Source organism: Phalacrocorax aristotelis, chromosome 1 (genome assembly GCF_949628215.1).
Source record: "Phalacrocorax aristotelis chromosome 1, bGulAri2.1, whole genome shotgun sequence".
Lineage (NCBI taxonomy): Eukaryota > Metazoa > Chordata > Aves > Suliformes > Phalacrocoracidae > Phalacrocorax > Phalacrocorax aristotelis.
Genome location: NC_134276.1, coordinates 131,214,398 through 131,241,994, shown reverse-complemented (window position 1 = coordinate 131,241,994; position 27,597 = coordinate 131,214,398). Strand labels below are relative to the sequence as shown.

General features: G+C 41.4%; 1 protein-coding gene across 4 annotated transcripts; it reads left to right on the top strand.

Moving 5' to 3' along the window:
- Positions 1-17: 17 nt before the first annotated feature.
- On the top strand, positions 18-26,566 carry GDAP2 (ganglioside induced differentiation associated protein 2). Of its 4 annotated transcripts, none has more exons than XR_012662835.1 (14): positions 18-193; positions 1,673-1,919; positions 3,449-3,588; positions 7,774-7,927; positions 9,441-9,529; positions 11,888-11,964; positions 13,048-13,207; positions 14,907-15,057; positions 15,965-16,041; positions 17,424-17,500; positions 18,051-18,190; positions 18,776-18,830; positions 19,200-19,292; positions 25,220-25,325. XR_012662835.1 is itself a non-coding variant. In XM_075107680.1 (14 exons), exons 2-14 carry the CDS (start codon positions 1,744-1,746, stop codon positions 26,102-26,104), a joined length of 1,488 nt encoding a protein of 495 aa, XP_074963781.1. In that variant the 5' UTR covers positions 18-193; positions 1,673-1,743; the 3' UTR covers positions 26,105-26,566. The 4 variants fall into 4 exon arrangements, 3 of the variants coding, with proteins under 3 accessions (XP_074963781.1, XP_074963789.1, XP_074963799.1); XM_075107680.1 differs by lacking the exon at positions 19,200-19,292 and adding an exon at positions 26,057-26,566 and having other exon boundaries at positions 25,220-25,363; XM_075107688.1 differs by lacking the exon at positions 19,200-19,292 and adding an exon at positions 26,057-26,566 and having other exon boundaries at positions 52-328; positions 25,220-25,363.
- Positions 26,567-27,597: the final 1,031 nt, after the last annotated feature.

The following is a 27,597-nucleotide window of genomic DNA, read 5'->3' as shown; positions in this document are numbered from 1 at the left end:
GGGCGGGGTCAGCCCTCGCCGGAAGTGAGGCAGTGAAGCCGGCGGCCGGGCAGCCCGGGGCGGGGCTACTCCAGGAAGCGGAAGCGCTCGGCGGCGGCGACTCCGCTTTTCTGGGTGATGTCGCCAAACCGGCGCCGACCGAGATCCTTTGGCCGGGCGGGGCTGGTGGTGGCAGCGGCGGCGGGGCCTGCCCGTGAGTTGCTGCGCGGCCGCTCTAGGGAAGCGGCTGCTATTTCTGCTCCTGGCGGTTTGGCGCTGACAGGGGCCGGGGGGAGCCGCTGCCCGCCCGCCGGCCTCGCCCCTGCGACGCGGGTCACCCGCAGCCCGGGTGGGTGCGGGCGGTGGGTTGCGGGAGAGGCAGCGCGCAGAGCTTGTGTGCACCCCATTCTTCTGTCTGCCTGTTACCCGCTTACTCCGGCGCTTATTTTTGGCTGTTCATCGGAGAGAAGGCACTGTTGCAGATGAATTCGTGGCTGAAGCCATTCTAGCTGCTCTTACCTTCTTCTTCGTTCCCTTTTTCCCAGCTCTTTAAGGCAAAATTCTTACTTAGGTGCTCTTTTGGCTGTCTTTGTCCTAGTGTCGGCCTTTATGACCCCTCAGTTTGAGTTCAGCTGTTTGGGTTGAGTGGGGTTTTTTTCCTAGTTAATGAATATTATATTTGTATTACTCATACATTCAATATATGTTAGAATTAACATTTCGGAGTTACCGGTTGTGGATGCTATCTTTTCAAAATTATTATTAATTGTGAACCTCTGAAAAAGGTTAAATATGTAACAAACTGAAGTTACTTATGTGTGTGCATTTGTTCTAACTTAATTCACTAGCATGGCTTAGCAGTTACAATAAAAACATAGTAGTCGGGGTGTTAAGTGCTGGCAGTTGAACAGTACGTTTTGGCAAGCGTGAGTCTTAATCTAGTAAGCTATGTCATGTCAGCCTTTTTAAAAAATGAAAAAGGTCAGGTGGTGGAGTTCAGTCTGTGTGTTCATTGGGCCAGCGTTCAAATTTACAACTTTGCTCTCTTTCTTGCAAAACGTATTTGGGTGAAGGGGTTTTGTACCTCAGTGCATGACTGTAAGAACTAAGCAACTGTAAGTCTTATTTGCCGTGCTTTGGAATTCACTGAACTGCAAGGGTTGTACGATTTGGGAGGAGGGAGGATACTTTCATTGGCTTGTTTGTAAGGATTTTTTTGCATTTAGGATTCATGGTTGTTTGGAGGATGGTGTATTTTCTTTTGGGGGTTGTTTTTTTGTTTTGAAAGTATTACCCAGGGCTAGATCAAAATCTCTGAAGGGATAGACTATATGTACCCTGCTACAAATGTGCTTTTTGTTTAGATAAAGAAATAAAAATTTTTTAAAAGACCAAGGTCCTTTCTATACTTGGGAATTTGTGTTCAGCATTTTCAAAATGCAAGACAAGTCAGTTGGACTGATTTAATAGAGGTTTTCATCTTGCACTGTTGGAAAAGGATTGTCTTGCAAGTATTTGCATTGCCTTTTTGAGTACAAATAGCAAAACAGAAAGAGAGTGTGGTTGAGTTGGAAATCTGTTTTTCTGTTTTCTGCTAGCTGTAATTGCATTGCAGTCTGTGAAATGTCTGGCTCGACAGGAATTGCTTTTAGTGAACAGCTGGTGACCTGGTTTGATTTTTCTTCCTCTAAAGCACCTGGAAGACTCCAGTGAGAATTGGAGTGTGACAAGTTAGCAGAGGAAAGGAGTTGTTGTTTCCATCTCATGGATCCCTTGGGTGCTCCTTCCCAATTTGTGGATGTTGACAGTCTGCCAGGCTGGGCTGATGCCTATGAGGCTAAGCAGCTGGACTCTCACCAAAATCCTGTTGAAAAAGCTCAAGCTGGTGTTAGATCACCTTTTCCATACAGGAAAGACATCAATGCGAAAATAGTCTTATGGTGAGTTCCATGTGGCTCTGGTGTGTTTGTCAGCACTTTTCCATTTACTGCAGGATGCCATTGCCTCATATAACAATTGCTGCTATAGAATAAAGCCTTCAAGCCCTTTTTTGTTGAATCAAACGTTACAGGTCTGGAAAGAAAATAATAGTTTTGTTCACTGTAAATCTACAAGTCTGAGATTTGCTCCATTGTAGGTTATAAATTGCATGTTCATTGGTATTCCTTGATGCTGGACTTCATACTGTCATACTCTGTGGTTAATATCTAAACCTAATTGGGCACTTTGATACAATTTTTTTAATTTTTAAAAAATATACTTGCTGTCTACCAGCTTTTTTCTTTCTTTGCTGGCTTTATTCTCTTTTCCTTTTCCAGTTTAGGTCAGTATTTCTTTCATGTGGTTCTTGTGGCTTGCTTTGGGTTTGGTTTGCTGGGGTTTTTTTGGTTGGTTCCTCCCCCCCCTTTTCTCTCTCCATTCTGTGTTCTCTCTCCATGGTTTTCTACCAAAATCTATTGATAAAGTACAGTGTGCTGAGGTGGACTTACTCCACCAGTTTTTCTTTCCTGTAGCTCAGATACTTGAACCTGCTCTCTAGAACTCTTTGTTAATATGAAGAGAAGAGGATTTCTCAGGGATGCAGATTCAGGGATCAGCCTGAACCTCTTTCTGGTTCATACATGCAGGAAATGGGGCTGTTCATGGATTTCCTGAACCTGATTAAGTAAAGAAAAAGTAAAAGGTTAAACATCTCTTATGACTTGGGCTTGGGTACAGTAAATGCGTGCAATTTAAACTGTTACTTGAATATCTCTCTGTGCATGGGAATCTTTATTTCCCTTCCTATGCTTTTTGATCCCAAAATCTATAATGGCTGCTACTGTGACAAAAAGCAGGTCAGAGTTCTGGTACTGCATTGTCTCTTGTGCATCTCTGCTTTGTTTATCTTCTGCATGTCTGATCCTTGAACAGCAGAATGAATGTGATCAAATTATGGGTTCACAGTTTCAGAACAAAAGCAATGAAAACTTGTCTAGCTGCAGTGTCGCTCTAGATCCTCAGTGGTCTGAGGAAGAGCAGTGTGGATGCAAACTGAAAAAAGTACATTGCAAAAAAGGTTGAAGTTTTGAAAGTAACGTACCACAGGGACTGTCCTTTTCTTATCTCCAAGAAAGAATACACGGGTTTTTTTGAACACATTACACTCCATCAGTTTAGCACACTGCTTCGCATGTTCTGCTAGCTAAACTGCCCTATGTACAACTACAACGCTGTCTTTTCTAAGTTACTGTTGAGGCTGGGAAGTTTTAAGGAAATGGCGGGTTGCATGTGATCTTCCTTCATCAGTTCGAGGCAAAGGATGATTCTGCATGGTGAGCATGTCAGGGTACACTTTGCTATGTAGGCCCTAGAGTACTGTTAATGCCTGTCCTTTAACTGGGCATTTCCTTGCTTGTCAGTACTTATTTGAGAATATCCTGCTTAATCTTACATTTAGCCTGCAATAAACTGTTTCCTGTTTCCTCAGGAAAGGAGATGTAGCATTATTGAACTGCACAGCCATAGTAAATACCAGTAATGAGTCTCTCACTGATAAGAATCCAGTATCTGAAAGTATTTTCATGCATGCTGGGCCTGACCTGAGGGATGAACTCCAGAAGCTCAGAGGTAAGTGGCTGGAGACAGCTTTACCTTATTGACATCTACTGTCCTTGCATAGTACAGAGCATCAGGATTTGGGCATAAACTAAAATCAAGGTATAGCTTTTCTCTCCCTCCCCCAACATCTGGTGTTAATGTGAAATAAGTGGAGGAAATGCTTGCCAGTCTAGTGTCTTCTCTTTTTGCTATTCAGGTTACAGATCATTAAAAAAATCTGTGGCAGATATTCAAGTTGCTGAGCCCTTACTTTGTGGTACAATATTTCCTGTTGTTATCTGAAGCCACTTGAAGGGGTTAGCTTATCAGAGCTTTTACTCAAGGGACCAGTCTTGTACATCTTTAGGTTTTGCTCTTATCCTGTTCAGTGTGTGTACACTGTGGAAGACAGAAACTGAAGTTCACCATTACAGAAATTAAGTGGTTTCTAATATACACTTTGATTATCCCCTGTCAGGCTATTAATATACACACGCAGTCTTTCAGGACTGTCATCCTGATGGCTGGATTGCCATCTATTATGGTGATAATAGATGATGAAACACTACATATCTAATTAAACTCTTAGTGACTACTTAAGTTGTTCAGTTCATTTGCCTCCTCTGCACCACAAAAGGTTTTATTAGCAGGTTACGAGACCATCCCTAATGGAAGGCTATTTGGAAATGGATGAGATTTGTTTTACCTAGATTCTTTATTAACAGGGTTTATGGATGATAATTAAATTTACAAATACTCAGCTTTATTTCCAGTCCCTGTTAGATGAAGACTCTCCTTATTTTGTGTGCGAGGAACAAAGAGTTTATAGTTATCTAAGGTTATACAAAAGTCTGATAGAGTTTGCAGCTAAGAATTCATATTTCTAGTAACTATGGTACTGAGCTGAATTTTGAGACCCAACTGATCCCTGACTAGTACTGCTTACTCTCTTGGGTAACAGCTCTATCTCCTTATCATGTAGTAACAAAATGGATAGAAGAGCCGTAATACTTCTAAAACAACTTTCTGTAGCTTAAACTACAGTTGAATAGACATCCTGTTTTTATAAAATCATATTTTGCTGATTCAGCTTGCTTTTTGTGATTAACCTGGAAGTGAAATAGGAGGAAGAGTAACCAGGAGAGGGAAAAATCAGTGTCCATTGAGTGGAAACAACTGTTAAAATGTTGATGTTACAGAATAGTTAGGACCCTGCTGTGTACGCCAGAACTCTTCTAAAATACACTTGGGTTTCTTGTGTGTACTGCGAGGTGGGAGGAGAGGGACAACATTTCAAGTCCTTAAAATTTGAAATCTGTCAGCTGCACAGGGAGTTATTTGTAAAAGCTGGGCTTAGCTTCCTAAATGCCCCTTTACCACGCTCAGTTATATGTTGTTTTGCATCCTCCACCCTGTGATGACACTGATGTCTTCTCTCTGTAATGCATTCTGCAGGTTCATGAGTCCCTATGCATGACAGTTTCCTTTAATCTTGTGACAAGAGCTTTTCAGAAATCAGTTATTCTGTGACACTCTACTGGCGTGTTGCGTGGGGGAGGAAAGAGAGGCTGGGTTACAGTTTGGCTTTTTTGCACCCTTAATGTGTTTGTCACAGCAGCAGAAGTGGAAGGGAGCTTAGTTAAGAAATAAGTTTGATTCTTTTGTCACCTCTGCCTCCTTTTTGTGCTCTTTCACATTGAACTTTGAACTTTTCCCAAAAAATGTCCTCCTATAAAAAGAAGTAAAAATGCATGGTCTTTACTCTGAAGCTGTAAAATAGGTGCAGTGGTGATTTTCAGTTAGTTTTCTCCTGCTTTATTCCTACTGCTTGGTGTATGTATTCATATTTCATGGACTCCAAGAAAAATCATGATCTTAAAGCATGTGATGTGCTGACCTTTCAAAGGCCTGTGCTTTCTTTAAGGCTCAGCTAACTTGTGCGTTCCTGGGAACAGTGTGTCATTTTGATTAACGCAAATACTACAGCCAAGGGTCCGTGCTTGCAAATGAAGTGCTATTGATATATGCTTGCCTATCAACACATACTTGTTGCAGTCTAATAAAGACCTTCTGTAACAGCAATACATAGTAGTCTTCCAACTCCAGTGAGACTTTTTCTCTGCTGCACACTTTATATGGAGTTTTCAGACTTTCCATTTTATGCTTGGAGAGAAGCTGTTCTAATGTTTGAAATCTCATTGGATTAAAAATAAGGTCTGTGGCAAAACTGGGAACACAATCAATATCTTGACCTGTGCAGCTCACTCTACTAGCTCACCTCACCCTGTATCTTAAAATAGGAATAATACTGGCTGCTTGCTTTAGTACTATAAATTTTGTAGTGATCTTCAGGCAGAAGGCATTGGGAAGTACTAAGTGTGATATAAGTGTAGTTAGAGATTAGTGATGCTACATCTGGTTGTCTGAATTTATTAGTTTCCCTACTGAATTCACAACTGTACCTCAGTCAAACTTGCTTCATTCTTTTTCGCAAGGCGGTTTTTCCTACAGGTCTTTGCTTGCCCTTTTCAAGTTGCGTGACTTAGATGGACCATGGAGGAAGAATAGTAACTTGATAATCTGATATATTAAGTGTTTCACTTTTAGTTTCTACTTATTCCGTATTGTGCTTATTTAGTTGCTCTCTTGAGCTGAAGTGTCTTAGAGGACGTGCAGTAATTTGGAAGAATATGCTTAGTTCTAGTATGCTGTTATTATTCCTTCTGATTAATCCAGAAGAAACAAGGTGGAGGTCTATAGAATTTAATGATGTGATTTATCGTATCAGAAAGTTTACAAGATGTTGGCTTAAAGGCAATGTGTTGTTGCCATTAAGAAGACATGCTTCAAGTTTTGAGTAAGAGAGACTGTCAATGTGGGATGTTGCTTGCCGTAAAATATACTTTAATGCATGCTGAGAGCCTGCCTGAGCACTGCGAGGAACAGAGCGGAGTGGGAGAGGTGAATGCTCCTATTCAGTGGGCAGCTTTGTGATTGACTTATGCCAAGCTACTGCAGTGCTGCTGCCAGAAGGGTGGTAGCAGGCGCTTGTTCGCGTCTCATTCCTTTTTCATGAACAACCTTTCACCAACAACCTATAAGATCAGGTTGAAAGCTAATCCAGTGAAAATATTAGTTTTCAGCCAGATCAGAAAGCTGAAGTGCAGCTGTACAAGCAGAAGGAAGAAGGTGGAAAATGCTTGTCTTTGAGGGTAGGGAAAGAGAAAGACTAGAAGTACTTTGTCAGCTGCCTAGAACTGGAGTGGACTAGATTTGGGTGAGGAAGGGGAGAGTTAGACTTTTTCTTCCAGGTGCTGAAGAAAAAACAGACTTCAAACACTGTAGCTGTTCCTGGATTTTCCTTTCAGTTTGTCAATACATTTCTGATAGTGGAAGAGAGAGGTCTATGGATGTCATCAAGGATTCTGACAAACTGACTTCCCTTGTGAAAAATTACAGGAGTTACGTACGAGTGACTTGCATGGGATAGCCAAAGAGCAGTCAAAACCAAAAAGAGGTAAAGATGTAAAGTATGCTAGCATGTAGTAAGTGATCCTGGAGTATATAACTGGAGGGTGTTGTGAACGGAAGAATTAAATGTACTGTTTGAACTTCCTTGCTTTGAGACTAGACACCTAGTCTGTCAAGAAAGCATGATCTCCACGAGAATCATACTTCTGCCTCGTGGATATGAAGAAACTTGCAAAACAAAGAAAGCTACCTTGTTCTGGGAGCATAGATGAAACAAGCGCTTGTTCTGTTTATTTTTAATAGCTTTGCCAACAACTGGTGGGTTTGTTTAAGGAGCCTCGTAGTCCTTTTATCCAAAAAGCAGTCTCCCCAAACCAATTTGTTAAATTCAGAAGGACTTTTTATTGCTGGTTTTATAACATATTTGTGCATCAGTTCTCTACACATTGTTAAATCAGTTCTTCCTTTGGCTCTGTGTGTAGCATAGTAAGCACTGTAATTAAGACAGCATTTCTAGCAATTTCTGGTTTGTCCTTACATGCATAGTTTTAAAATTAAGAGAAATGAGCACAGCTCTCACCTTCTCATAGAATGCTATCCTTAATATTTGATGTCTAAAACACTGACTTCATAGAAGTGGAGCTGTCTGGCTGAGTCTGGAGGAAGTCAAGGGCTTGAATACTTCTAGCTTATCATGACATTGGCATTTATCCTTGTGGTGTGGTTTTTTGGGTTTTTTTTCAGGGTGCAGGACAGGAGAGGCTAAACTCACCAAAGGATTTAATTTGGCTGCACGTTTCATCATTCACACGGTGGGACCCAAATACAAAAGCCGGTATCGCACAGCAGCTGAGAGTTCTCTATACAGCTGTTACCGCAATGTCCTGCAGCTTGCAAAGTAAGTGCACAACAACTTACACGAGGGTTTGCTACCCATGACGCATATCTTCTAGATGCTTGGGTCTGCACAGAGGCCAAATGGCTGTGAATATCTTCTCATGTATACTGGATTTGGTTAAGGATATGAGAACGTTAGTGGCTTCGTGGTATACTTCATGCCTTTTGTTATCTGTGAGGTAGTGTAGATAAAATGTGCAGAGAGATCTGAGCTGGTTCTAAGTCCTGAAACAGGACGGCTAGAGCTGTGCAGCATTCAGTTACTGTGAGGAGAAGCAGCATTGATAATTATATTGGGTTCCGCACTGTGAAAAGCTTTAAATGAGCTTGCTCAAGCAGCAACTTCATGTGTCTCTGCAGCCACATGGACATACCCACAGGCAGATCTGACTGCTGTATCAGTTCATATATTTGCCTTCGTACAACAGCCATCTAAAATTCTGAGTTAGGGTGCAAGGCTATTTCCAAATCCACAGTTGCTGTAGATGGGTTTGTAGTTTTTCCACTTTCATCTGTGGTCTTTTCTACTTCCTCTTAGCTAAGGTTTTTTTTCTTTATATCTTTCTGTGTTCTTTCCTGTATTCTATTACAATAGCCATGACAGGAGAATAATAGGAGCAGTGTCAGAAAATATACTTAATTTCTTAGGGTTGGGAAGCTCAGTTCTTCCAAGTCTGGACTGTGTGTTACAGTGCAATAGTAACTGTTTCATAATCAAGATTACAGCTAAGGCTTCCAGTATGTGTCAGTTTTGTTCTACCTCAGAAGTAACAAGCAAAGTTAGTTCTGGATTGAAACATGTTGAAAACAATTAAATATTTTTAATAAGTCTGCTTACTGAATTCTGAGTGCCTTTCAGTCAATCTATTCTCTAGAATAACTTTTGACACTTGTGAAATTGTCTACCAACTCTGAGCCTGTTCAAACTCCTCTGACTGTTGGCAACACCTCTGCTTTACTCTTCTAAAAATGTGGCTCTCTGCTGGAAACATCTTACTGATCTTAAAGTGTGTATTTACTCCAGGCCAATGATTGTCTGATCATACCTAAGATTGAGTAAGCCCCCTCTGTGTCCAGACCTCTAACAAAACAAGTGATGGGTCAGGTGGAGGAACAGGAAAATCTTTGCAATAAAGAGCCCTTTCTTTCCCCCTCCTTCTCCTCACTGTCAATCCTATACAGGAAGGAAAGTATGTTGGAAAGGATTGTGGGAAGCTTGAGGGAAGAACTTCTTCATTCAGGATATGAGAAATTGCAGGAACAACGTAGCTGAGGTAGGAGAAATCTGAGAACAAACACAAGAGGAAACAGTGTGGAATCATTAATGGTTCCCTCCTTATCTGCTTAACGATGGCACGTATGCATCTTGCCAGGAAAGAATCCTTCTGCACAAACCTGAAAGAGGATTGGTGGAGCACAGATGCAGGAAAAAAGTACTGATGTTTTCCTACTGTACTGACAGACATCTGTTCTCATCTGACTTATTCATTTGTTTTTCTTTTTCTGGATTTCAGGGAGCAGGCAATGTGCTCTGTAGGATTTTGTGTCATTAACTCTCTGAAAAGATGTTACCCCTTGGAGGATGCAACCCACATAGCACTGCGTAAGTTTGTGGGGAAAGTGACATAAACTGGATGGCAGTATTCAGCAGATTGCTTATCTTTCTGACAGATTGTTGATGTGAGGAAACCTTTTTCTTTTCATAGGGGACTGTAGTTTTGTTAGAGACTGTAAAAAGGCAAGGCCTGCCATGGTTGATCAGGAAATGAAGGATAAAAACAACTGATCCTTTCTTTGAGAGGCCAGCAGTTAAGATCTATGGGAATCTGTGCTGGAACTTTTGTAGTCTTCAATATAGTCATTAATAAACTGGAAAGATGAACTGGTAATAGAAAATTGTTCAGAATAGCAAAGATGAGCCCTTACTGTGGACAGCTGTAGAGGGACCTCAAGCAACATTTGCCATTCTAGTGTCATCAGTATATCCAAATGTAAAGTGATGTTCTTCCCCTGCTGACCCACCCTTATATGCTTCTGCCTTCACATGCAAAATGATTGGCTAATCCTGGGGAGCAAAATCTTGAGATTATAATAGTTCCATGAAAACAGCTCACTGGAGTTCAAAACGGCAAGCTAAGGAAGACAAAACAAAATTGAGAATGTTACGCTAAAAATCTGTGTTTTGTCCACCCTTTAAAGCTGTACATTCAAAAAGAATATAGTAGAACCAGAAGCTGAGGAGGTCAGCTAGAATAGGGGTAGGCAAGAAACAACTGAGCTAAAATCTTTTTCAGACTAGGATACACAGAACTTGAAGGGGGTGTGATAGATGTCTACAAACTCATGAGTGGTATGGTAATGGTGAATAGGAATCAGCTGTTCACTATCTCCTAAAATAAGAACCTTCAAAAAATATTAATATGAATCAGGTTCAGAAAAAACATGGGGAAATAGTTCTTCATGCTTACACCGTTTGGTTTACGGAACTTATTACCAAAAAGCATTGTAGATAATAAAAATTTGCAAACTTGTTTGGGTTCAAGAGGAAACTATATTAAAGAAAAAAAGGTTACAGAAAGCAAAACAGGAAAAGTTCCTAGAAAATACTTAGACTAGAAAAGTGCTCAGAAAAGAATTATATACTTGCCTGGTTTGTTCTTTTCCCTTTTCTCTTTTGACTTTTTAATTTCTGTTGGCCTGCTCCTGTCTGCTTTCCACCACCTAGTCCCTGGACCTTCCTACATGGTATTCCTGCACAATAGGAAAAGTTGTTGCAGATGGAAGGAGTGGGTTTTCCTCTTGCTGTGCAAGCTGACTGGAGAAGTCTTTCTTACCCTTTGCTTAGCAGAGGTGCTGACACTGGAGAAATAGATTTGTCTGTTGTTTCCTCTGCTATCTGCCTGTTGAGTGAGACATCTGAGAACATCTGCTCACAGAGGTTCAGAAAACTTTTTGCTGTGGAACTGAACAACTGCATTTGTCCTGTAAAGTAGTGTTGCAGGTCAACCCAATTACACGTGATTTTCTGTACAGGAAGTATTTGAAAATAGCAGGGTTTGTTTTTTTTCTCTGAACTGCTGTTTCTTGAAGAACCCTCACTAATATATTCTCTGTAGAGTAGACTTCTTTCCGTTATTGCTCTTTTCTGTTGTCTCTGTGGGGCTATATGCTGCTTGATAAGATACTGCTAGTTCAACATATTTGTCTGGACACTCTCTCTCTCGACAGTCTGAAAGGAAAGCACTTGAAAATCCTGATGTGTCAAGATTATTGTGGCTCAAGGGCCTCATTTGTACAAGGACATGTCTGACTGAGAGCTTGGTTACAAAACTTTTTTTTTTCTTTTCCCCTTCAGCTGCAAATATTTAGGAACTGGACTGTGTCCCTGGATTATGCTAAAGCTTTGGGGGAGTAAAAACAAAAGTAATAGAGGAAATAAATTCTCTCATGATTTACAAATATAATTTTTATATGCCTCTTCAGCATAGCTGTCCCCAGAGGTTTTGTGTGGCTGATTGTCTTGTACCAGCTTCTGCTTTGTCTTGCTTATCATCCTGCTTTCCATGTAACTGAGGGCACAATGACTTGTTCTAGGAATACTTGGTTTTGGCAGTTTGCACTGGACTTTGTAAAGCAAGGATTTGGCTTGATTTTGCAGGGCCATAGAATCATATGCCACAGACTGAGGAATACCTACTAAGCTAAAATCAGAGACTTTTTCTCTTTTTGTATCCATCTCTAAAGTGAGAAGCAGGAAAGAGTGGAGATGAAACTTCCAGCATGGCCAACAACCCATTTAGTGTGTTAAACTCTCACTTAGTCCACACTTGCATACAGCCTGTGGAGCTATTTTGTATGAGGGGAGAGATGTGTCTCTCTGTTCTGCAGTCTGACCTCCTCACTTCTGTGCATAACTTCCTCTTTCTCTTTTGCTAACTACCTTTAATCGTCTTCCTTGCAGGCACAGTTAGAAGGTTCCTGGAGATTCATGGAGAGACTTTGGAGAAGGTGGTATTTGCAGTCTCTGAGCTTGAAGAGGTATCTCTTTGATGTTCATTCCACCAAAGTTCATGGGCATGTTTGATATTCTCTGCAGCAGTTTTAATTCCTGCATTGTAGAACTGGATTTGGATTTCCCTTTCAAATCACATAGACTTCTAGTCTCCCAGCATCCTTCTGTTTCCTACTAGTATAGCATCTTTTCCAGTACTGTTTATGTTCTTAGGAGACACTATGGACATGTTCAGAATCTTTCCACTTCTGGCTTCCATGTTCCTGAACCATGAAGAGGGACCAATATAGAGGTTATAGCATGCAGTTGTGCTGGATGGTATCTGCCAGCCAGAAGGGAAATTCCTCATACAAGATTTCTTCCTTACACAGTGCTGCTTCCCTTATGCTTTAAAAAGGCCAGTTTATCATGCCCACAGGTGACCTGCAAACATCTTAAACATTGCTTGCGGGCTTGTTGAAATAACAAGTTTGACATTTAATGATTTGTGTTCAGACAAATGTTAGCAGTTTGAATGTTGACTTCTGTTGTATATTGGACTTGCTAATGGCTGTTCCTGGGCAGAACACCCACACTGCGTTCAGGTTCTGTGGCATCTGGATGAGGAAAATAACTAACTTGTTGGGGGTTCTAAAACTGCTAATCAGCTGGAGAGAACACATGAAGTATTGCAATGTTCAGTAGAGATTTTCACTATTTTCCTCCACATGGGGAGGGTCTCTGGTTGTTTCTTTTTCTTTTTTCCCAGTCAGAACACTAAAGGTGATCTGTGTAGTGGTGCACTTTAATATAAGCAGCCGTTGTTGAAGTCTGTCATCCATGCATATTGTAACTTCATTACAAAGCTGAAGCATTTGCAGTCTACCTGAGTTCATGCAGGTTAAAGCACAGTCCTCTCAAGGTTGTTTGCCAGTGGCGGGGGCAGGGGGAAATTAACCTTGATAAAAGTTATCTGCCTTTATTGCAAGGTAGCAGCCCAAAATAAGCCATTGACGAAAGTGGTACTTCGCCTCCAAACCCCTGAGAAGATCCCTGCTACAAGGGCAGGTGTTACTTAACTGAAGAGCAAGGATGCGTGATAGACCTTCACGCATTTTTCTTATTTGTAGGCCACTTACCAGAAGTTGCTGCCTCTGTATTTTCCAAGATCCTTGGAAGAAGAGATACAATCCTTGCCTTACCTCCCTGCAGATATTGGCAATGCAGAAGGGGAGCCTGTAGTACCAGAGCGGCAGATCAGGATTACTGAAAAGCCAGGTGTTCCGGATGGTGAGTTCTTATCTGAACCTTGGAATAAGTATCTGTGTGTGAAAGTCAATGGCAGAACAGAAAAGGCACGTGGCAAGCAGAGATGTCTTCCTGCCGCACCCAAGGCAGGCTGTGATGAAGACAGTTATCAAGCTGCCTTATTTGCTTCATGTGTTCCACAGCAGTAACTTCTGCTTTCTGCCTCATTGTGTAGAGTGGTGTGGTTAGAGGATGTGGTAGAGCTGTTGTTCTGTGTTCTTCCTTTCTTGGGGGGAGATGTGGGGTAGTTTTGCAAATTTTCTCCCAAGGTGATAAGGAATTTTGCAGGTTTTTTCAGAATCTTGTGGAGCCCCTAACTGAAAAAGACCTTTTTTGTTAATGGCTATCTTATATATTAGTAAAATATTGCTTATATATTAGCAAATGTTATCTCAAATGGTAAGATTCTGTTGGTATAGCATGTGCATCCAACTAGTAGATGCTCAATGAAAACTAGCAGAAACTCCCTAAAAGATGGAGGAACTAGATCAGTGTTTGGGAAATGGTTGTCAAAGCTCAATGAAAAGAAGCCTGTTTGTAAAGAGGTTGCTTAGATGTCAGGGATGAGGAGGTGAGATACATGTAGCAAAACAATTTAATATATAAATGGGCATGGCTGGCATGTTCTGCCTTATTTATTAAGCAGTGCTGTGAAAGTTTTACACTTCTTCAGGTGAAGCCTTAAATCATCAGAAGCCGGTAACTTGGAATGGGTTTCAAAGGTTTTCTACTTTTGCATGGCCAGATGGGATAAGGCTGAATATGCATTGAGGATACAGACAACTTAATTTTCCTGTTCGCAGTTTGATACCTGATGTACCTACTCCTGCTGATGAGACTCCAATCTTTTTCTCTTTACTTTTTTTTAATCCCTGTCCAAACTGCTGGTTAGAGTGGTATTTGCAGCTGAGGCTGATCAGTGTGAGGCATTCAACCACTAGCTAATAATCTGAAATTACTGGTGTTGCATATGTAGGAATGAATGGGTATAGTGGAATCCTGCACTTTTGTCCCATTGCTATTACAGCATGTCCCAGTAAAGCTGGGAAACTCAGTTCCCATCCAGGTTGCCCAGGGAGGTAGTGCTAGAAGCCTTATCAATATACCTTGATGGCATCAAGTTCAGTGGAGCATTCTGGTATTGTCATCAGCAAGCGTGTGCTCTTGTAGTTCGTAACACAGTCATGTTGTGAGCAATACTATAAAAATATTCAAATTTGGGTTACCACCAGCTCTACAGTATCTGTTCAAGCAGTGTCAGTGATACAAAAAAGTGTTCTACAGAACAGCTGCTAAACTGAGTAAAGCTGCAGCATCTGTCCTTCTGCATGCTTATTTCTTCCCCCCCTATGACAAGTAGGACAACTGTAAAGCCCATGTCTCTCTCTCCAGACCTTATTTTCTGAGAGAGTTAACTATTATCCCTTTGTTACAAGCTGATGATTAGGACTTGCCCAGTTAGTTTCCAGGTAAGGAAAGTCCATAGTTATGAATCATATGCCATAATCTGTCAGTGGTACTGATGAAATACCAGAGCCATGTCATGGTACATGGTGGTTTTTTGCGTTAGCTTATAGTTTGATGACTGGGTTGGCTCACTGAGTTATATAGCAATTCATCGGTAGCATTGCTGTCTTGTACGCAGCTTGAACATCTTATACTACCTTTGTTTCCACTGCAGATGCTTCAGATGAAGAGGGTCTGGAGGCAGATTTGTCTTTCATTGGTTCCCATGCTTTTGCCCGCATGGAGGGAGATGTTGATAAACAGAGACGCCTTATTCTTCAGGGACAGTTGTCAGAGGCAGCACTGCAAAAACAGCATCAGAGGAAGTGAGAATTTCCTTGTCTGTGTGAATGTTCTGCGTTAGCTGTTCAGAGGACCAACCCTTATGATGATTTTGTTATCTGTAAAGCCTAATCTTCTGGCAAGGAAATACAGCTAAAACCTGGTGTCACCCTGAGTCACTGTGGTAGCATCTTTGGCCTGAAGGGAGAAGGGAAGGGGCATTAGGAGGAAAAGGGAAGTTAGTGATGAATTCACTAGCATACCCAGTGCATCTGACCAGCTCCCTTATCTCTTTGCCACAAGATGTCACTGTTTTGTCACTGCTTTTGTAGTGGAGTCACCGGCTTTCAATACTGCCTACTTGCTCTAAGGCTCTGGGCAAATAGCAAAACGTTTTTCTTCTGTCTTTCAAAAATGTCTCTCTATCTCCCCTGCCTCCACCCCACTAACTCTAATGTGCATGATCGCTTCCTTAGAAGCCAGTTCCATGCTGGTGTCCACTTGAGGCATGATGCTTGGCTTGTTTTGTTAGATGAGGCACTAAGTTGTTCGCTGTTCAAAGGGGGGAGAAACAAAGATTCCATATGTGACACTGGTTGCTGCATCATGCTTTAGAGATTTTTTTTTTCCTCTCCTATTTTTCAAACACTTACACTGAGGTATTTAAATAGAAAAAATACTCTCAGATCTTCTCAGCCCAAACGCAATGCCACTATAGTTCCTAGTTGATGTGTATTCATTGCCCTAGTGGAAATCACTAGGTATGTAACTAAAATACTAAAATCTTTTTTCTTTCTGTCACATCTTGATAGTTGCTCCATAGGTCAGAATACCACAAGTTAGAGAAAGGGCTCAGTCAGAAAGAGCTTGTTTTGTCCTTCCCTTCCCATATACCTCTTCAGGCTTCTAATGCTAATCCAAAGGGATGACTGGATATTTTTAACTTTCTAGTTATAATCGCTGGCTGTGTCAGGCAAGAGCTGAAGACCTCTCTGATATTGCTTCTCTTAAAGCCTTGTACCAGACAGGTAAGTTGAGGATACTGATGACTGATATATATTGTCTTAAAGTAAAAAATACAAAATAAAAATGTAATATTTTCTTTGGACTTGAGTATACAGTATATAGTCATGTTGTTGAGCTGGAAGCCCGGCCAAGGACTAGGCAACATCTCTGCAGTAATGCAGAAATTCTCTCTTGGCTTTGAAAGACTGTGTGACAAACTTCCAAACTGCTTTGCTTTAACAATCTGAGGATACTATACATACTCTGAATTATCTGTGACTTTAGATGTAAATCGGTACTGTCAGATTAAGCCAATGCATAAAGTGCTCTGTATGAGGTAATTCTGACCAAAAGACCTGTCTCCACCCTTTCATTTCAAAGAAATGAATGTTGCTTTCAGGTGATTAATATAGAGAATACGTGGTTACCTAAGCAAGTTTTAATACCGCTGTCCTGAACAAAATGGCTTGCTTTACTTCCCCCAGGTTAGGTATGTGTTGCTCTCCTCTGTATGTGTTGCCTGGTACTACTGGCTGAGTACCATGGCCAGCACATCTTGCAACCTTGAGTTCGGTAGATGGGGAGATTAGGGAGAGATTCAACACCGCAATGGACAGTTCAGTGAAAGAAAATAGCTGTGAGGTCCTTGCAGCCTGGAAAGCAGAGATGGAGAACCTGCACTCTTCAGTTCACTTTTGCACTGTAGGTAGCATCATACTCAGACATAAAAACTTGCCATAGTTCCACTGGCTTATTGCTGTCTTGCACCATGACAGGAACAAGCAGGCAAGTAGTCAGGCTCTTAAAAGCATAGCTGTGTTTCTGCAGAGAAAGTCTGTTCAGCACTTTGGCTGATAACCCTTGGCCTCCTGAACATCCAAATACTTACAATGACCTTTGTGCAACTACCAAGGCCGTGTGATACCTTCTGCTCAGTAGCAGCAATTTTAAATTCTTTTGTTTGCCTTAGACAAGGCCCTTGCAGGCTGCAGGAGGTCCATAAGGCGTACTCTGAAAATCTGTGCATTAGACTTCAGAGCTTGGTTTCTAGGAATAAGTATGCTTTGGTGATAGAACTGCAAGTGAAGGTTTTTGTTTGCATTTTTTAAATAAGCAGCATGTTATTACTTGAGATTTAGGTAAATGTGGAGTACACAGGCAACGTAAAATTGCATTCCTTAAGACTTAAGTTTCTCAGATGCGATGCACCCTTTTTTGGATCAGAATAGCTACTGGTGTAGTAGGAACCGTAACTCTAGGTGTATTTCCTCTGTTGTTAAGATGCAAACCAGGTGCTTTGCAAAAATTCTGAACTGTGACCGGTTCTTTCTGGTTTGAAAGGGACCAACTCCAAAATCTGGCTTGACTGAGAGAAATTGAGACACACATGTTCTTTCTTTTGTAGGTGTAGATAACTGTGGCCGCACAGTGATGGTGGTGGTTGGAAGGAATATCCCTGTAACGTTGATAGACATGGAAAAGGTAAGGCTTTAAAACTAGAGTTGTGTGGGTTGAATATGAATGTTGAGGGTGTAAGAGTCTGATTATAAGGGTAATTCAGTGTTAATACTAGAGACATTATCTGTAGAAGACTTGAGAGTTTAAAGAAAATCTATTTTTATAGGCAGATAAAAATGTATTCCGTTATAAAGCTTTGTGTATGTTGGAGTAGCTTTTTTTCAAGGAGGAACTGGACTATTTTTAGAAAAACAGGTCTAACATGGACTCCTTTTTCTTCTCAAGAAGAAAGAGCCTTGCCCTGCTTCTGTAACTGCCAAAACATGAAGGGTGAAACGTAACAAGTCAAGTTAATTTTTCATGGAAACAGCAAGAATTTATCTCCATCTGTGAGGTCAGCTAGACAAGAGACGTCTAGATTATTACAGTCGGGTTGAAGATTTGGAATGTTCACCTTGCCTTTGTAGCTGAAACATCGCCTGATTTGTCACTGAACTAAAGGAAGCCTATTAAAATGTAATGCAGCTGTGAAAGTGTTCTTTGGGAATATAAATTTAATTTCTTTCTGTCTCAGGCTCTTCTGTATTTCATCCATGTCATGGATCATATTGCAGTGAAGGAATATGTCCTGGTGTACTTCCATACGCTCACAAATGATTACAATCAACTAGACTCTAATTTCTTGAAGAAACTCTATGATGTTGTTGATGCCAAGTGAGTGTCAATAGGAAAAGAACCCTTCTGGTCTTCCTCTGCGCTATGCAAATGTTTATCATTCCCTGTATCAGGTTTCCCATTTATTTGTGAGAGAGTTTTGCTAGGACAAAGACCTAAAATAGCAAAGGCAATAGGAAGGAAGATACGTTTCTTTCCTTCACAGAACTATCTATCAAACCAGGAAGTTCTGTGCTGTGCAGTCTCCATTCTGGAGCTGTTAGAGAGGCATACTCTGTGTTGTCTGTCTGAGTTCAGGGGTGGAGCTTCTGGAGCCTGGCATTGTTAAAAGTATGTGGCTACTTGTGAGGGAAGAGGCTCGGGTAATGATGGTAGTCATAATTTGCCCATAACTTTCACTGTCCACATAAAAGACTGCAGGCTTTGATGTCTTTCCCTGAAAAATAATCATTCTGCCTTTTTCCCTTTACATTTACCTTTCTGTTATCTGCCCTTATATTAGATCTAACTTCATGAAATTACCTCACAGGAACTTAACAGTCAAAACATAAATCATTTTGCTTATGTTGTGTAGATGAGCTTAATCAGAAGTCACTTTTAAAGTTTTTAATTTCTTTAAACCAGGTACAAGAGGAACTTGAAGGCACTGTATTTTGTCCATCCAACATTTCGTTCAAAGGTGAGGTGCATATATATTTTCTCACAAAAGAAGTGTTTTGGGTGTTGGTGGGGTAGCATGTAAGACCATAGTATGAGGAACATGGAGGTATATAGAAGACTTCCAAAATAAGGCAGTATCTTCTGGATCCTCTGTCAGAACTTCAAATTCATCCCCATCTTTGATCTAGCTGTAGTCTTCCAACCTGAGTGATAAGTTGAACCCCAATGCAGTACCACTGTCTGTGCCTTGTTTTGCATTGCTCTTAACAGAGAGATGGAAGCTTTGGATCTCACCTCTTTTGAAGAAACATTTTGTCCTTTTTCCTGCTGTCTGGTTGGCAGGATGACCAACCATGACTAAAAACTCTTAAAATTCTTTTTTGTGTAGCTCATTTCCTGGATATTTCACCTTTTCTCTCACCAGAAGTAGTGTTGCATGAGGCATTGCATGTGTGCTGCACATCACTTAAGAGCTACCCTGGTAAGGGCAGAGGGTGGTATGTTGAGCAGCAATGAGATTAGTCAGGATTATAGAGAGTAGAGTAGCAAAGAAAGATGGGAAGAATGCCTCCGCGACATGGAGTGCAGAAAAATTCTGTTAAGCCTTCAGGAGATGAAAAACTGAACTCTTCAAGCAGTAAGATGTTATCCTTGACCATGATCTGTGTTGGGCAACAGAAGATGGAGCTCACTCCCTTGTGTACTCTATACACACTACTCGTATTGCAGCAGTATGAGTACTTCAGATGAACTAAGTGTCAGCAGCAATCCTTTCTAAGGTTTTTGTTATTAAAACAGTTAGAAATGTGATCCTCCATGTTGACATCAGATTAACCTCTGTGTTTATTCTGCTTTTTGCTGACATCAAATTTGAGAAAATTATATGCCTGCAAAAAAACATCTAAACATCTGTTTGCACATGTTCAGCAAAAATTTATTTGCTAAATTTCTGGAGTCCTTTCTTTTTGTGTGCACAGCTGGGACAGCATGAGACTTAGAGCTTCCTTGTTTTTATGTAGATGAGACTGGGTCTTCCCAACAGCATACCTTCCAGTTTCTGTCAGGATATTAATTATTCCCACAGGGTACAGATCTGAAGTCTGAGTGCTAGAACTAGAGCTTCTAACTCTGCTCCTGAAAATGTAGGAGCTGGCATAGAACATTACTAAGGTCACAAAGGTGAATGGAGAAATTGAAGCTAGGAAGTACTAGTGTTTCAGATTTGCAGCAGCACTCTACCTCCCTCTTCTCTTAACATGCATTTCTAGTTTGTTAAGAAACATTTTTTGTTAGAGCATGAGAACTCATGCTTACCAGTCCATTGCCATGTTCTCTGTCACTTTGGGAACTGCAGTGGGACTCCACAGATCTGTGGGGAATGTAGATAGTTGGTGGGAAGCAGGGAGGTTGAGAGACGTAAGGCTCTCTAACTTGTTGGAAATGGAATTGGTTTGTATCCTATTCTAGCAGCACAGCTGGAGGCAAAAGAGAACGTGTGTCCATGTCTTTCTGCCAAGCCTTTTCTCTAACTGAAAGGCAAGCGGGATTGCTGCTGGCTGTTGCAGAGACCATCAGCTTATGAAACATGATGGGGAATGTGCTAGAGAAAGTCCTGGTGGAGAAGTGGCTGCTAAGAGGGATTTTTTTTCCTGTTTTTCTCTCTCCCCTCCTTTTTTTGGCTATTTCAGGGTTGTCCCTGTGGAAGATTGATAGCCCAGAAGCCTCAAATCTCTTTTTAAAAAAAAAAAAAAAGTTTGGCACATTCATCTTCCTACTTGAAGCATTGACTTCCTTCCCTAGAAATAGTGGAAAATACCTCATGTCTCAAATGCAGGAGAAAGGCTTGTGCATTCATACAGCTTCCCAAATCTATCACCCTTATACATGTATCTTATTCTTAAATCTCTGATATAAATGGTCCATTTTACTGTGGTATCGAATTCTGGCACAGTGGATGTCTGCCTTCTGTTAGAGTTACATTGCTTATTTCTGGGCTAAAAGGGATCAAGAGGCTTTTCATCATGCCTCTTGGAAACTCCTGTGCCCCTAGAAAACAAGCGTAGTTCTGAAAGCCCTTCATAGCGCCAATGATGATTCTTTGGTTTCTAAATGTGAAACTTTTAAATTACGTATATTCTGAGGATAATTGCCTATCTAGAATACATGGTTTTCAGTATGCAGGGAGGAGAGTTCAGCAGTTGTCCTAAGACACAGAGTAACTAAAGCAGGGTGTGTCACTGCACAATCTGTTTCGATTTGTGACCTTGATTCTCTTGTAGTGCTGCTGAAATGTATCTCTCATGATGGATTTGCATCATGGCCAGCAGCAGTTTTTTAGGCTGGCAGCAACTCTTGCAGTATGAACATGTCATTGCCAGGATTTAGATTAAGATATACTTGAAGTGCTATCACAAGTTCCTTCATACTCTTGCATGTAAATGTACTTCTGCTTGTTGTTGCTACAGTTGCCAATATATAAATAAAGGGCTCTCTGAGGCATTTCATGGGAAGCCTCTCAGCTCCCTGCTTCTGAGAGCTCTCCAAACAAAGCTTTATAGACCTTGGTGTGTTCTGAGTGAGGTGTCAGTGGCTGGATCTGAAACCTCACCCAGAGAAATTCTGTTTTCATAAATTTAGTAAGTTGGCTGTGAATCAAGAATGTTTCAAAACTGAAACATACCTGAATGCACAAATTAGATATTCATAATCTGTATATTTACAATGAACAATTTTTGGTTTGTCTTTCTGGGGAGCAGAATGAGGCCCCCACAAACCAAGGGGAAATGGTCATGGACCTGCTACACCACTTAGACACACACAAGTCTATGGGGCCAGACGGGATACACCCAACAGTACTGAGGGAGCTGGCAGAAGTGCTCACCAAGCTACTTTCAATCCTTTATCAGCAGTCCTGGCTAACCAGGATGGTCTGAGTGGACTGGAGGTCAGCAAATGTGACACCCATCTACAAGAAGGGCCAGAAGGAGGATCTGGGGAGCTATAGTCTGACATTTGTGCCAGGGAAGGTTATAGAGCAGGTCATCTTGAGTGCCATCATACAGCATGTACTGGACAACCAGGGGATCAGGCCCAGTCAGCATGGCTTTATGAAAGGCAGGTCCTGTTTGACTGACCTGATCTTCATGACAAAGTGACCCACTAGTGTATGAGGGGAAGGCCGTGGATGTTAGTAAAACCTTTGACACAGTTTACCACAGCATTCTCCTGGAGAAGCTGGCTGCTCATGGCTTGGATGGGCGTACTTTTCACTGGGTAAAAAGCTGGCTGGATGGCTGAGCCCAGAGAGTTGTGGTGAATGGAGTTAAATGCAGTTAGTGGCCAGTCACAAGTCGTATTCCCCAGGGCTCAGTATTCAGGCGAGTCTTGTTTAATATCTTCATCAATGATCTGGATGAGGGGATTGAGTGCACCCTCAGTAAGTTTGCAGATGACACCAAATTAGGCAGGAGTGTTGATCTGCTCGAGGGCAGGAAGGCTCTGCAGAGGGATCTGGACAGGCTCAGTTGTATGAGGTTTAACAAGGCCAAGTGCCGGGTCCTGCACTTGAGTCACAACCACCCCATGCAACACTACAGGCTTGGGGAGGAGTGGCTGGAGAGCTGCCCATCAGAGAAAGACCTGGGCGTGTTGGTAGACAGCCGGCTGAACATGAGCCGGCAGTGTGCCCAAGTGGCCAAGAAGGCCAACAGCATCCTGGGTTGCATCAGCAACAGTGTGGCCAGCAAAAGTAGGGAAGTGATTGTCCCCTTGTACTCAGCACTGGTGAGGCTGTACCCCAAGTACTGTGTGCAGTTCTGGGCCCCTCACTACAAGAAGGACATTGAGGTGCTGGAGTGTGTCCAGAGAAGGGCAATGAAGCTGGTGAAGGGTCTGGAGAACAAGTCTTCTGAGGAGCAGCTGAGGGAACTCGGGTTGTTTAGCCTGGAGAGAGGAGGCTGAGGGGAGGACCTTATCACTCTCTGCAACTACCTGAAAGGAGGTTGTAGTGAGGTGGGTGCTGGTCTCTTCTCCAAATTAACATGTGACAGGATGAGAGGAAATGGCCTCAAGTTGCATGAGGGGAGGTTCAGATTGGATATTAAGAAAAATGTCTTTACTGAAAGAGTGGTTAAAAATTGGAACAGGCTGCCCAGAGAGGTGGTTGATTCACCATCCCTGGACGTATTTAAAAGTCATGTAGATGTGGCACTTAGGACATGGTTTAGTGGTGGACTTGGCAGTGTTAACTGTTGGACTTGGTTATCTTAAAGGTCTTTTCCAACCTAAATGATTCTGTGACTCTAAGTCATAAAAGCAGTTTCTGGAGATCAGATGCCACTATAAAGATAGTTGCAAATCACTTACGGCTTTTTCTACACAAGACCCTTCCAACTGAATAAAATTTCCCAGATTTTAGTAAGTTTCTCATTGGGTTATGACCCAGTTAGAATATTGGTGACACATTTTATCTGTCGTGTGCTGATTTTTGAGGGAAAGACATATGATACTTTAACCCTGTGATTTTTCTAGCTTGGCAGAGTAAGTTTGATAGCCTTTTGTTCATATTCAGAACTGCAATACAAGAAAAATGAAGGAAAACTTCAGCAGATTACTATGTTTTTAACTTCTTTGACTGCTCTGGTATAACTTCTACTGTTAGTACATTAACAGGGATTTGGTTTAAACTGAAGTTCTCTGTCCTCTTACCAATAAGGAGATGGCTGCTCTCCTATTCTGTTTGTATAACCTGTGATTACTGAGAATGGAGATAATAGAATAGTTCTCTAGAAACATTTCTGGCCCTTTCCCTTTTTTCTGTTTTACTGGGTAAGATGCGTCAAACTGCAAAGGCTTTATACTGAGAAGGGGGGGGAAATAAAAATAGCAGGTTTTGTGATGGCTACAATAATATTCCCTCTTAGACTTTTACACATTAAACATTCATAGCAATTATGTTTAAAGATTATCATTCATAATAGACCTTAGAATGCATGCTACTTTGGTATAGGATTGTGAGGGTATTTTTCACTCATTAAACTGTCATCTAGTGTCACTCAGAGGTCTTGTTAGAAAAATATAGTAAATAATGGATGCCAGTAATAGTCTGTCTCCGTGCTTTATGCTAATGCAAATCTCTAATTCTGCCCTTAAAATAATGAACCAATCTTAAATGTTCTGTCCTGTTCTTTACCTCCTTTTCTCTTTTTCATTCTTCCTTTCTCATGAAACTATGCTGTGTTGAAGAGGCAGCATAGTTACTCCAGGACAGTTTTTAGGCATCGACTTTAAATGTTTTCACACAGATCATTTTTATTGACCTAAAGTTTTAGCTTACTTGAAGCTCCCACTTCCCTCAAGGCTTTTCTTGTGGTGTTGCTGCTTTTTCTGTTATCTTACTGCAGTCAAAGCACAACTATCAAACAGAATCTCAGGGTGGTTGAGGTTGGAAGGAACCTCTAGAGATCATCTGGTCCATCCCCCCTGCTCAAGCAGGGTTAGCAAGTGCTGGTTTCCCGGGACCATCTGAGTGGTCCCTAATATGAGCATTTGTGACCTGTAGAACTGTAACCTCTGGTTCTTACAAGTTGGTTGGTTTTTTTTCCCCTTCAGGCTGCCCGGAAAAGACTAGATAATAAATTTACAAAAAATAGTATAGTGCTTAATTTTGGAGAAGATGGGTTGAAAAGTAAAAGTTTGCGCCGTCAGTCTAAACAGGAATATTTGATACCTTGTAGGAGTATCAATGGTCTCTTACTGGCCTTTGCAAAACAAAAATTCCTTATCCTGTTTACATCCAAAAGAGACAGAGGTATACATACTTAAAATAAAATCGTGTAGAGTAAGTTGATAAGTCTTACCACATTTCTTAACAAAGCCTTATTAACTTATCCTACAAAAATAAAACAGAAGGACGAACTCACTCGGTCAACCCCAAGCAGAGAGAAGACTTCACTAGGACACCTGAAAAGGTGAAAGTCTTTCTCTTTCTGTCCCTCAGATTGCCTTTTCTGTGAAAACTTGAAGGCAAAGGGTTGAAAATGCTTCTGTCAGATACAGAGTCAAATCGGTCATATTCTGAGCTGGCTAAACTGGAAGTGAAAACGTGCCACTCTACAGATGGTTTTTTGAAGAGAAGTATTAGAATGGCTGTCACTGTGGTACAGTAGAAAGGGACCTTAAACTGGCAACTGGGGACAAGTGAGTGTGGAGTCAGAAAACATTAGCTTGAAAGCTCCCAAGACAGTGCTTGCTAAGAGTGGTGTGTACTTCCTGACCTTGTTGCGTTATTGCCATGATATTAGTGTTTCAAGTTTAACTCAAGTCTTTTTAACTACGGAGTATTATGTTGAACTTGAAGGTTTTGAAACAGCACCACCTTAATTTGCTTTTGTTGGGGTTTATTTTCAGGTCTCGGCATGGTTTTTCACAACCTTTACAGTCTCAGGGCTAAAGGACAAAATCCACTATGTGGAAAGCCTTCAGCAGTTATTCACAGCCATATCCCCAGAACAGATTGATCTTCCCCCTTTCGTCCTCGAGTACGATGCCAGGGTGAGTGACTTCATGTGGCAAGCATCAGCCTTTGCTCCTAAGTGTAGTTGTTGTCCATGTCCCATTCTGCTCTGCAAGACCTTCAAAGGGCCTGACTTCCACATGTTAAGAATGGGGAGAAGAAAGGGAGGGTTCCTGGAGAGTCTAGTTTTTCTTCTGTGAGTAACACTTTTCTCAAACTTTTTTCTACATCAGCCCAAGTAGAGGGCTTGGCCAAAAAGCAGACTACTTTCCCAATACAGCTGTCTTCTGTGTGCATAGAAGGCAGACTACCTCTCTTCAGCCAAGAGCTGTAACACACTAAGAGCCTGTGGACAGGATAAAATTCATGTTATATACCTGCTATATACCTTACACTGACGGGGAGGGGAAGCTATCTGTGTTTCATCTTCCCTGCCCCAAGTATCAACAAGCATGCAGGAAAGAGGAGGGGGGAGAAAAATATTGGGGAAAAATGGAACTGTAGCAGGGTGTCTTGCCTTTGGTGTTGGTCCCTCTTCTTCCTCCTTTCTCCATCCCAGGTCTCCACCCAAATAGTGGAATAGGATGATTTAGCCAATGCACACCACATTCAAAGAGGATGTGCTGTACTCATGGAAGACAAAGCCATGAGTGCTTCTGTGTCATCATCCATTGCACCAAGATGTATTGGAAAAGAGTTCTGTTCAACTGCTTGTTTTGTTCTTATTGCAGGAAAATGGGCCTTACTATTCTTCTTATCCTCCATCTCCTGACTTGTGATCTGCAGTCCTGTGATGCTGCTGGTTTCCCGTGGATCCAATGACCTGATGCCTGCCAAAACCTGTGCATTTGCCCATGTACAGAATTCAGAGAGAGGGTTTTCCTCCCCCAGCTCTGGTATTTTTTTACTGATGAGATATTTTCAAGCACTCAAGCAATCAGAGAACTTTATGCCACTGTGAACTGTACAACTATTTCAAATATATTTATCCAATGCAAAAGTTGATTTAAAGATCACTAGGTGCATTTTATTTTGGGTTTGCTGTTTTTTTGGTTGTTTGGTGGGGCTTTTTTGAAGCTATTATGTTTATTTCTGAACAGACTTTCTCTTTTCTGGAAAACCCATCAAAAGCCCTCGATCACGTTTTTAACTATTACCATTTTCCAGCTGTGTTTGTAATACACATTTCTGAGTGGTCTGTACGAATATTGCACAGTACCAGCCTGACGCATTGCTCATCATGTGGTCTCTTGTGTTTCACATCTGATTACTTTTCCCTTTCTGTTAGTGCTGATTACTTTGGTCTTGACCCAGCAAAAGTATCTGGAATTGGGAATGCCATGTCTGCAGGCTGAACAAAGCACTACAGCCAAGCCAACATTACTGCAAGACTTAGCACCATAAATGCTAGGTGAGCTAGGAGCCTTGATAAAGTCCCTGTCAGTTATCATTGGATGATGTGACATGTCAGGATGCCACTACCCTCCCAGTAAGAATAAAACTGAAAAGCATTTGCGGTTTCTTTTCTCTAACTGTAGTTGTTCATGTTCTCCTTTGACATGGCCAGATGTGTTTGTATGAGAAATGAATGCCATCTGCCTGAAGTATGTATGGAGAGGAGGGGGAAGCAGTGACTCCAACCCCAACCTCTGGTGGCAGAGATTGTTTCTTAGAGATATCAGTGTCCCTTTTATTTCCTGTTAATTGATGCTGATTTTTTTGACAGACACAATACATGTAAGAGAGCTCAGCCACGGGGTACTTATGGAACTGGCTGTGAAAAGTGTTTCAGCCTGCCAATGGAAAGCTAAAAGATGAGGGAGAAGGCTCCCTTGTAAAACATAGTCAGGGATGGCAGTCCTAAATACAGAAGGACGGAATCCCTTCTAGGAAGAATATCACCACAGTACTGAATATGAAAACGATGATATGATTCTCATGTTTTCATTCTAGCTGCTTTCCTGCCCTGACTTGTATCTGCTACTCTCTCTTTACCAAACTTCAGTTTTCCTTGTCCTAGTGCTTCTCAATAACTACCTGTTCTAAGCATAAGCAGAAGTCATCGTGAGATATCTTAGAAGGTGGTCATTCATACCCATTGACTCATTTGGAAATAGAAATCTCTCTTCTTTTTAAAGGTACTGTAAACTGTTGGGATAAACAGGGAAAAAATCCTGCCTTGGTCTTTGTCATCCAATTGCATGTCACAGTTTGTGTTTGCAGTCTGAGAGTTTGGGCTTTTGTGAGTTAGGAGAGCAGTGAAAGACAAGCC

Excerpts from the sequence above, each read along its gene's own strand:
- GDAP2 (XM_075107680.1), top strand. The coding sequence starts at position 1,744 with ATGGATCCCTTGGGTGCTCCTTCCCAATTTGTGGATGTTGACAGTCTG. Across the intron at positions 3,589-7,773 it reads TGAACTCCAGAAGCTCAGAG|GGTGCAGGACAGGAGAGGCT; the intron begins GTAAGTGGCTGG and ends GTTTTTTTTCAG. Across the intron at positions 16,042-17,423 it reads TAAAGCCTTGTACCAGACAG|GTGTAGATAACTGTGGCCGC; the intron begins GTAAGTTGAGGA and ends TTTCTTTTGTAG.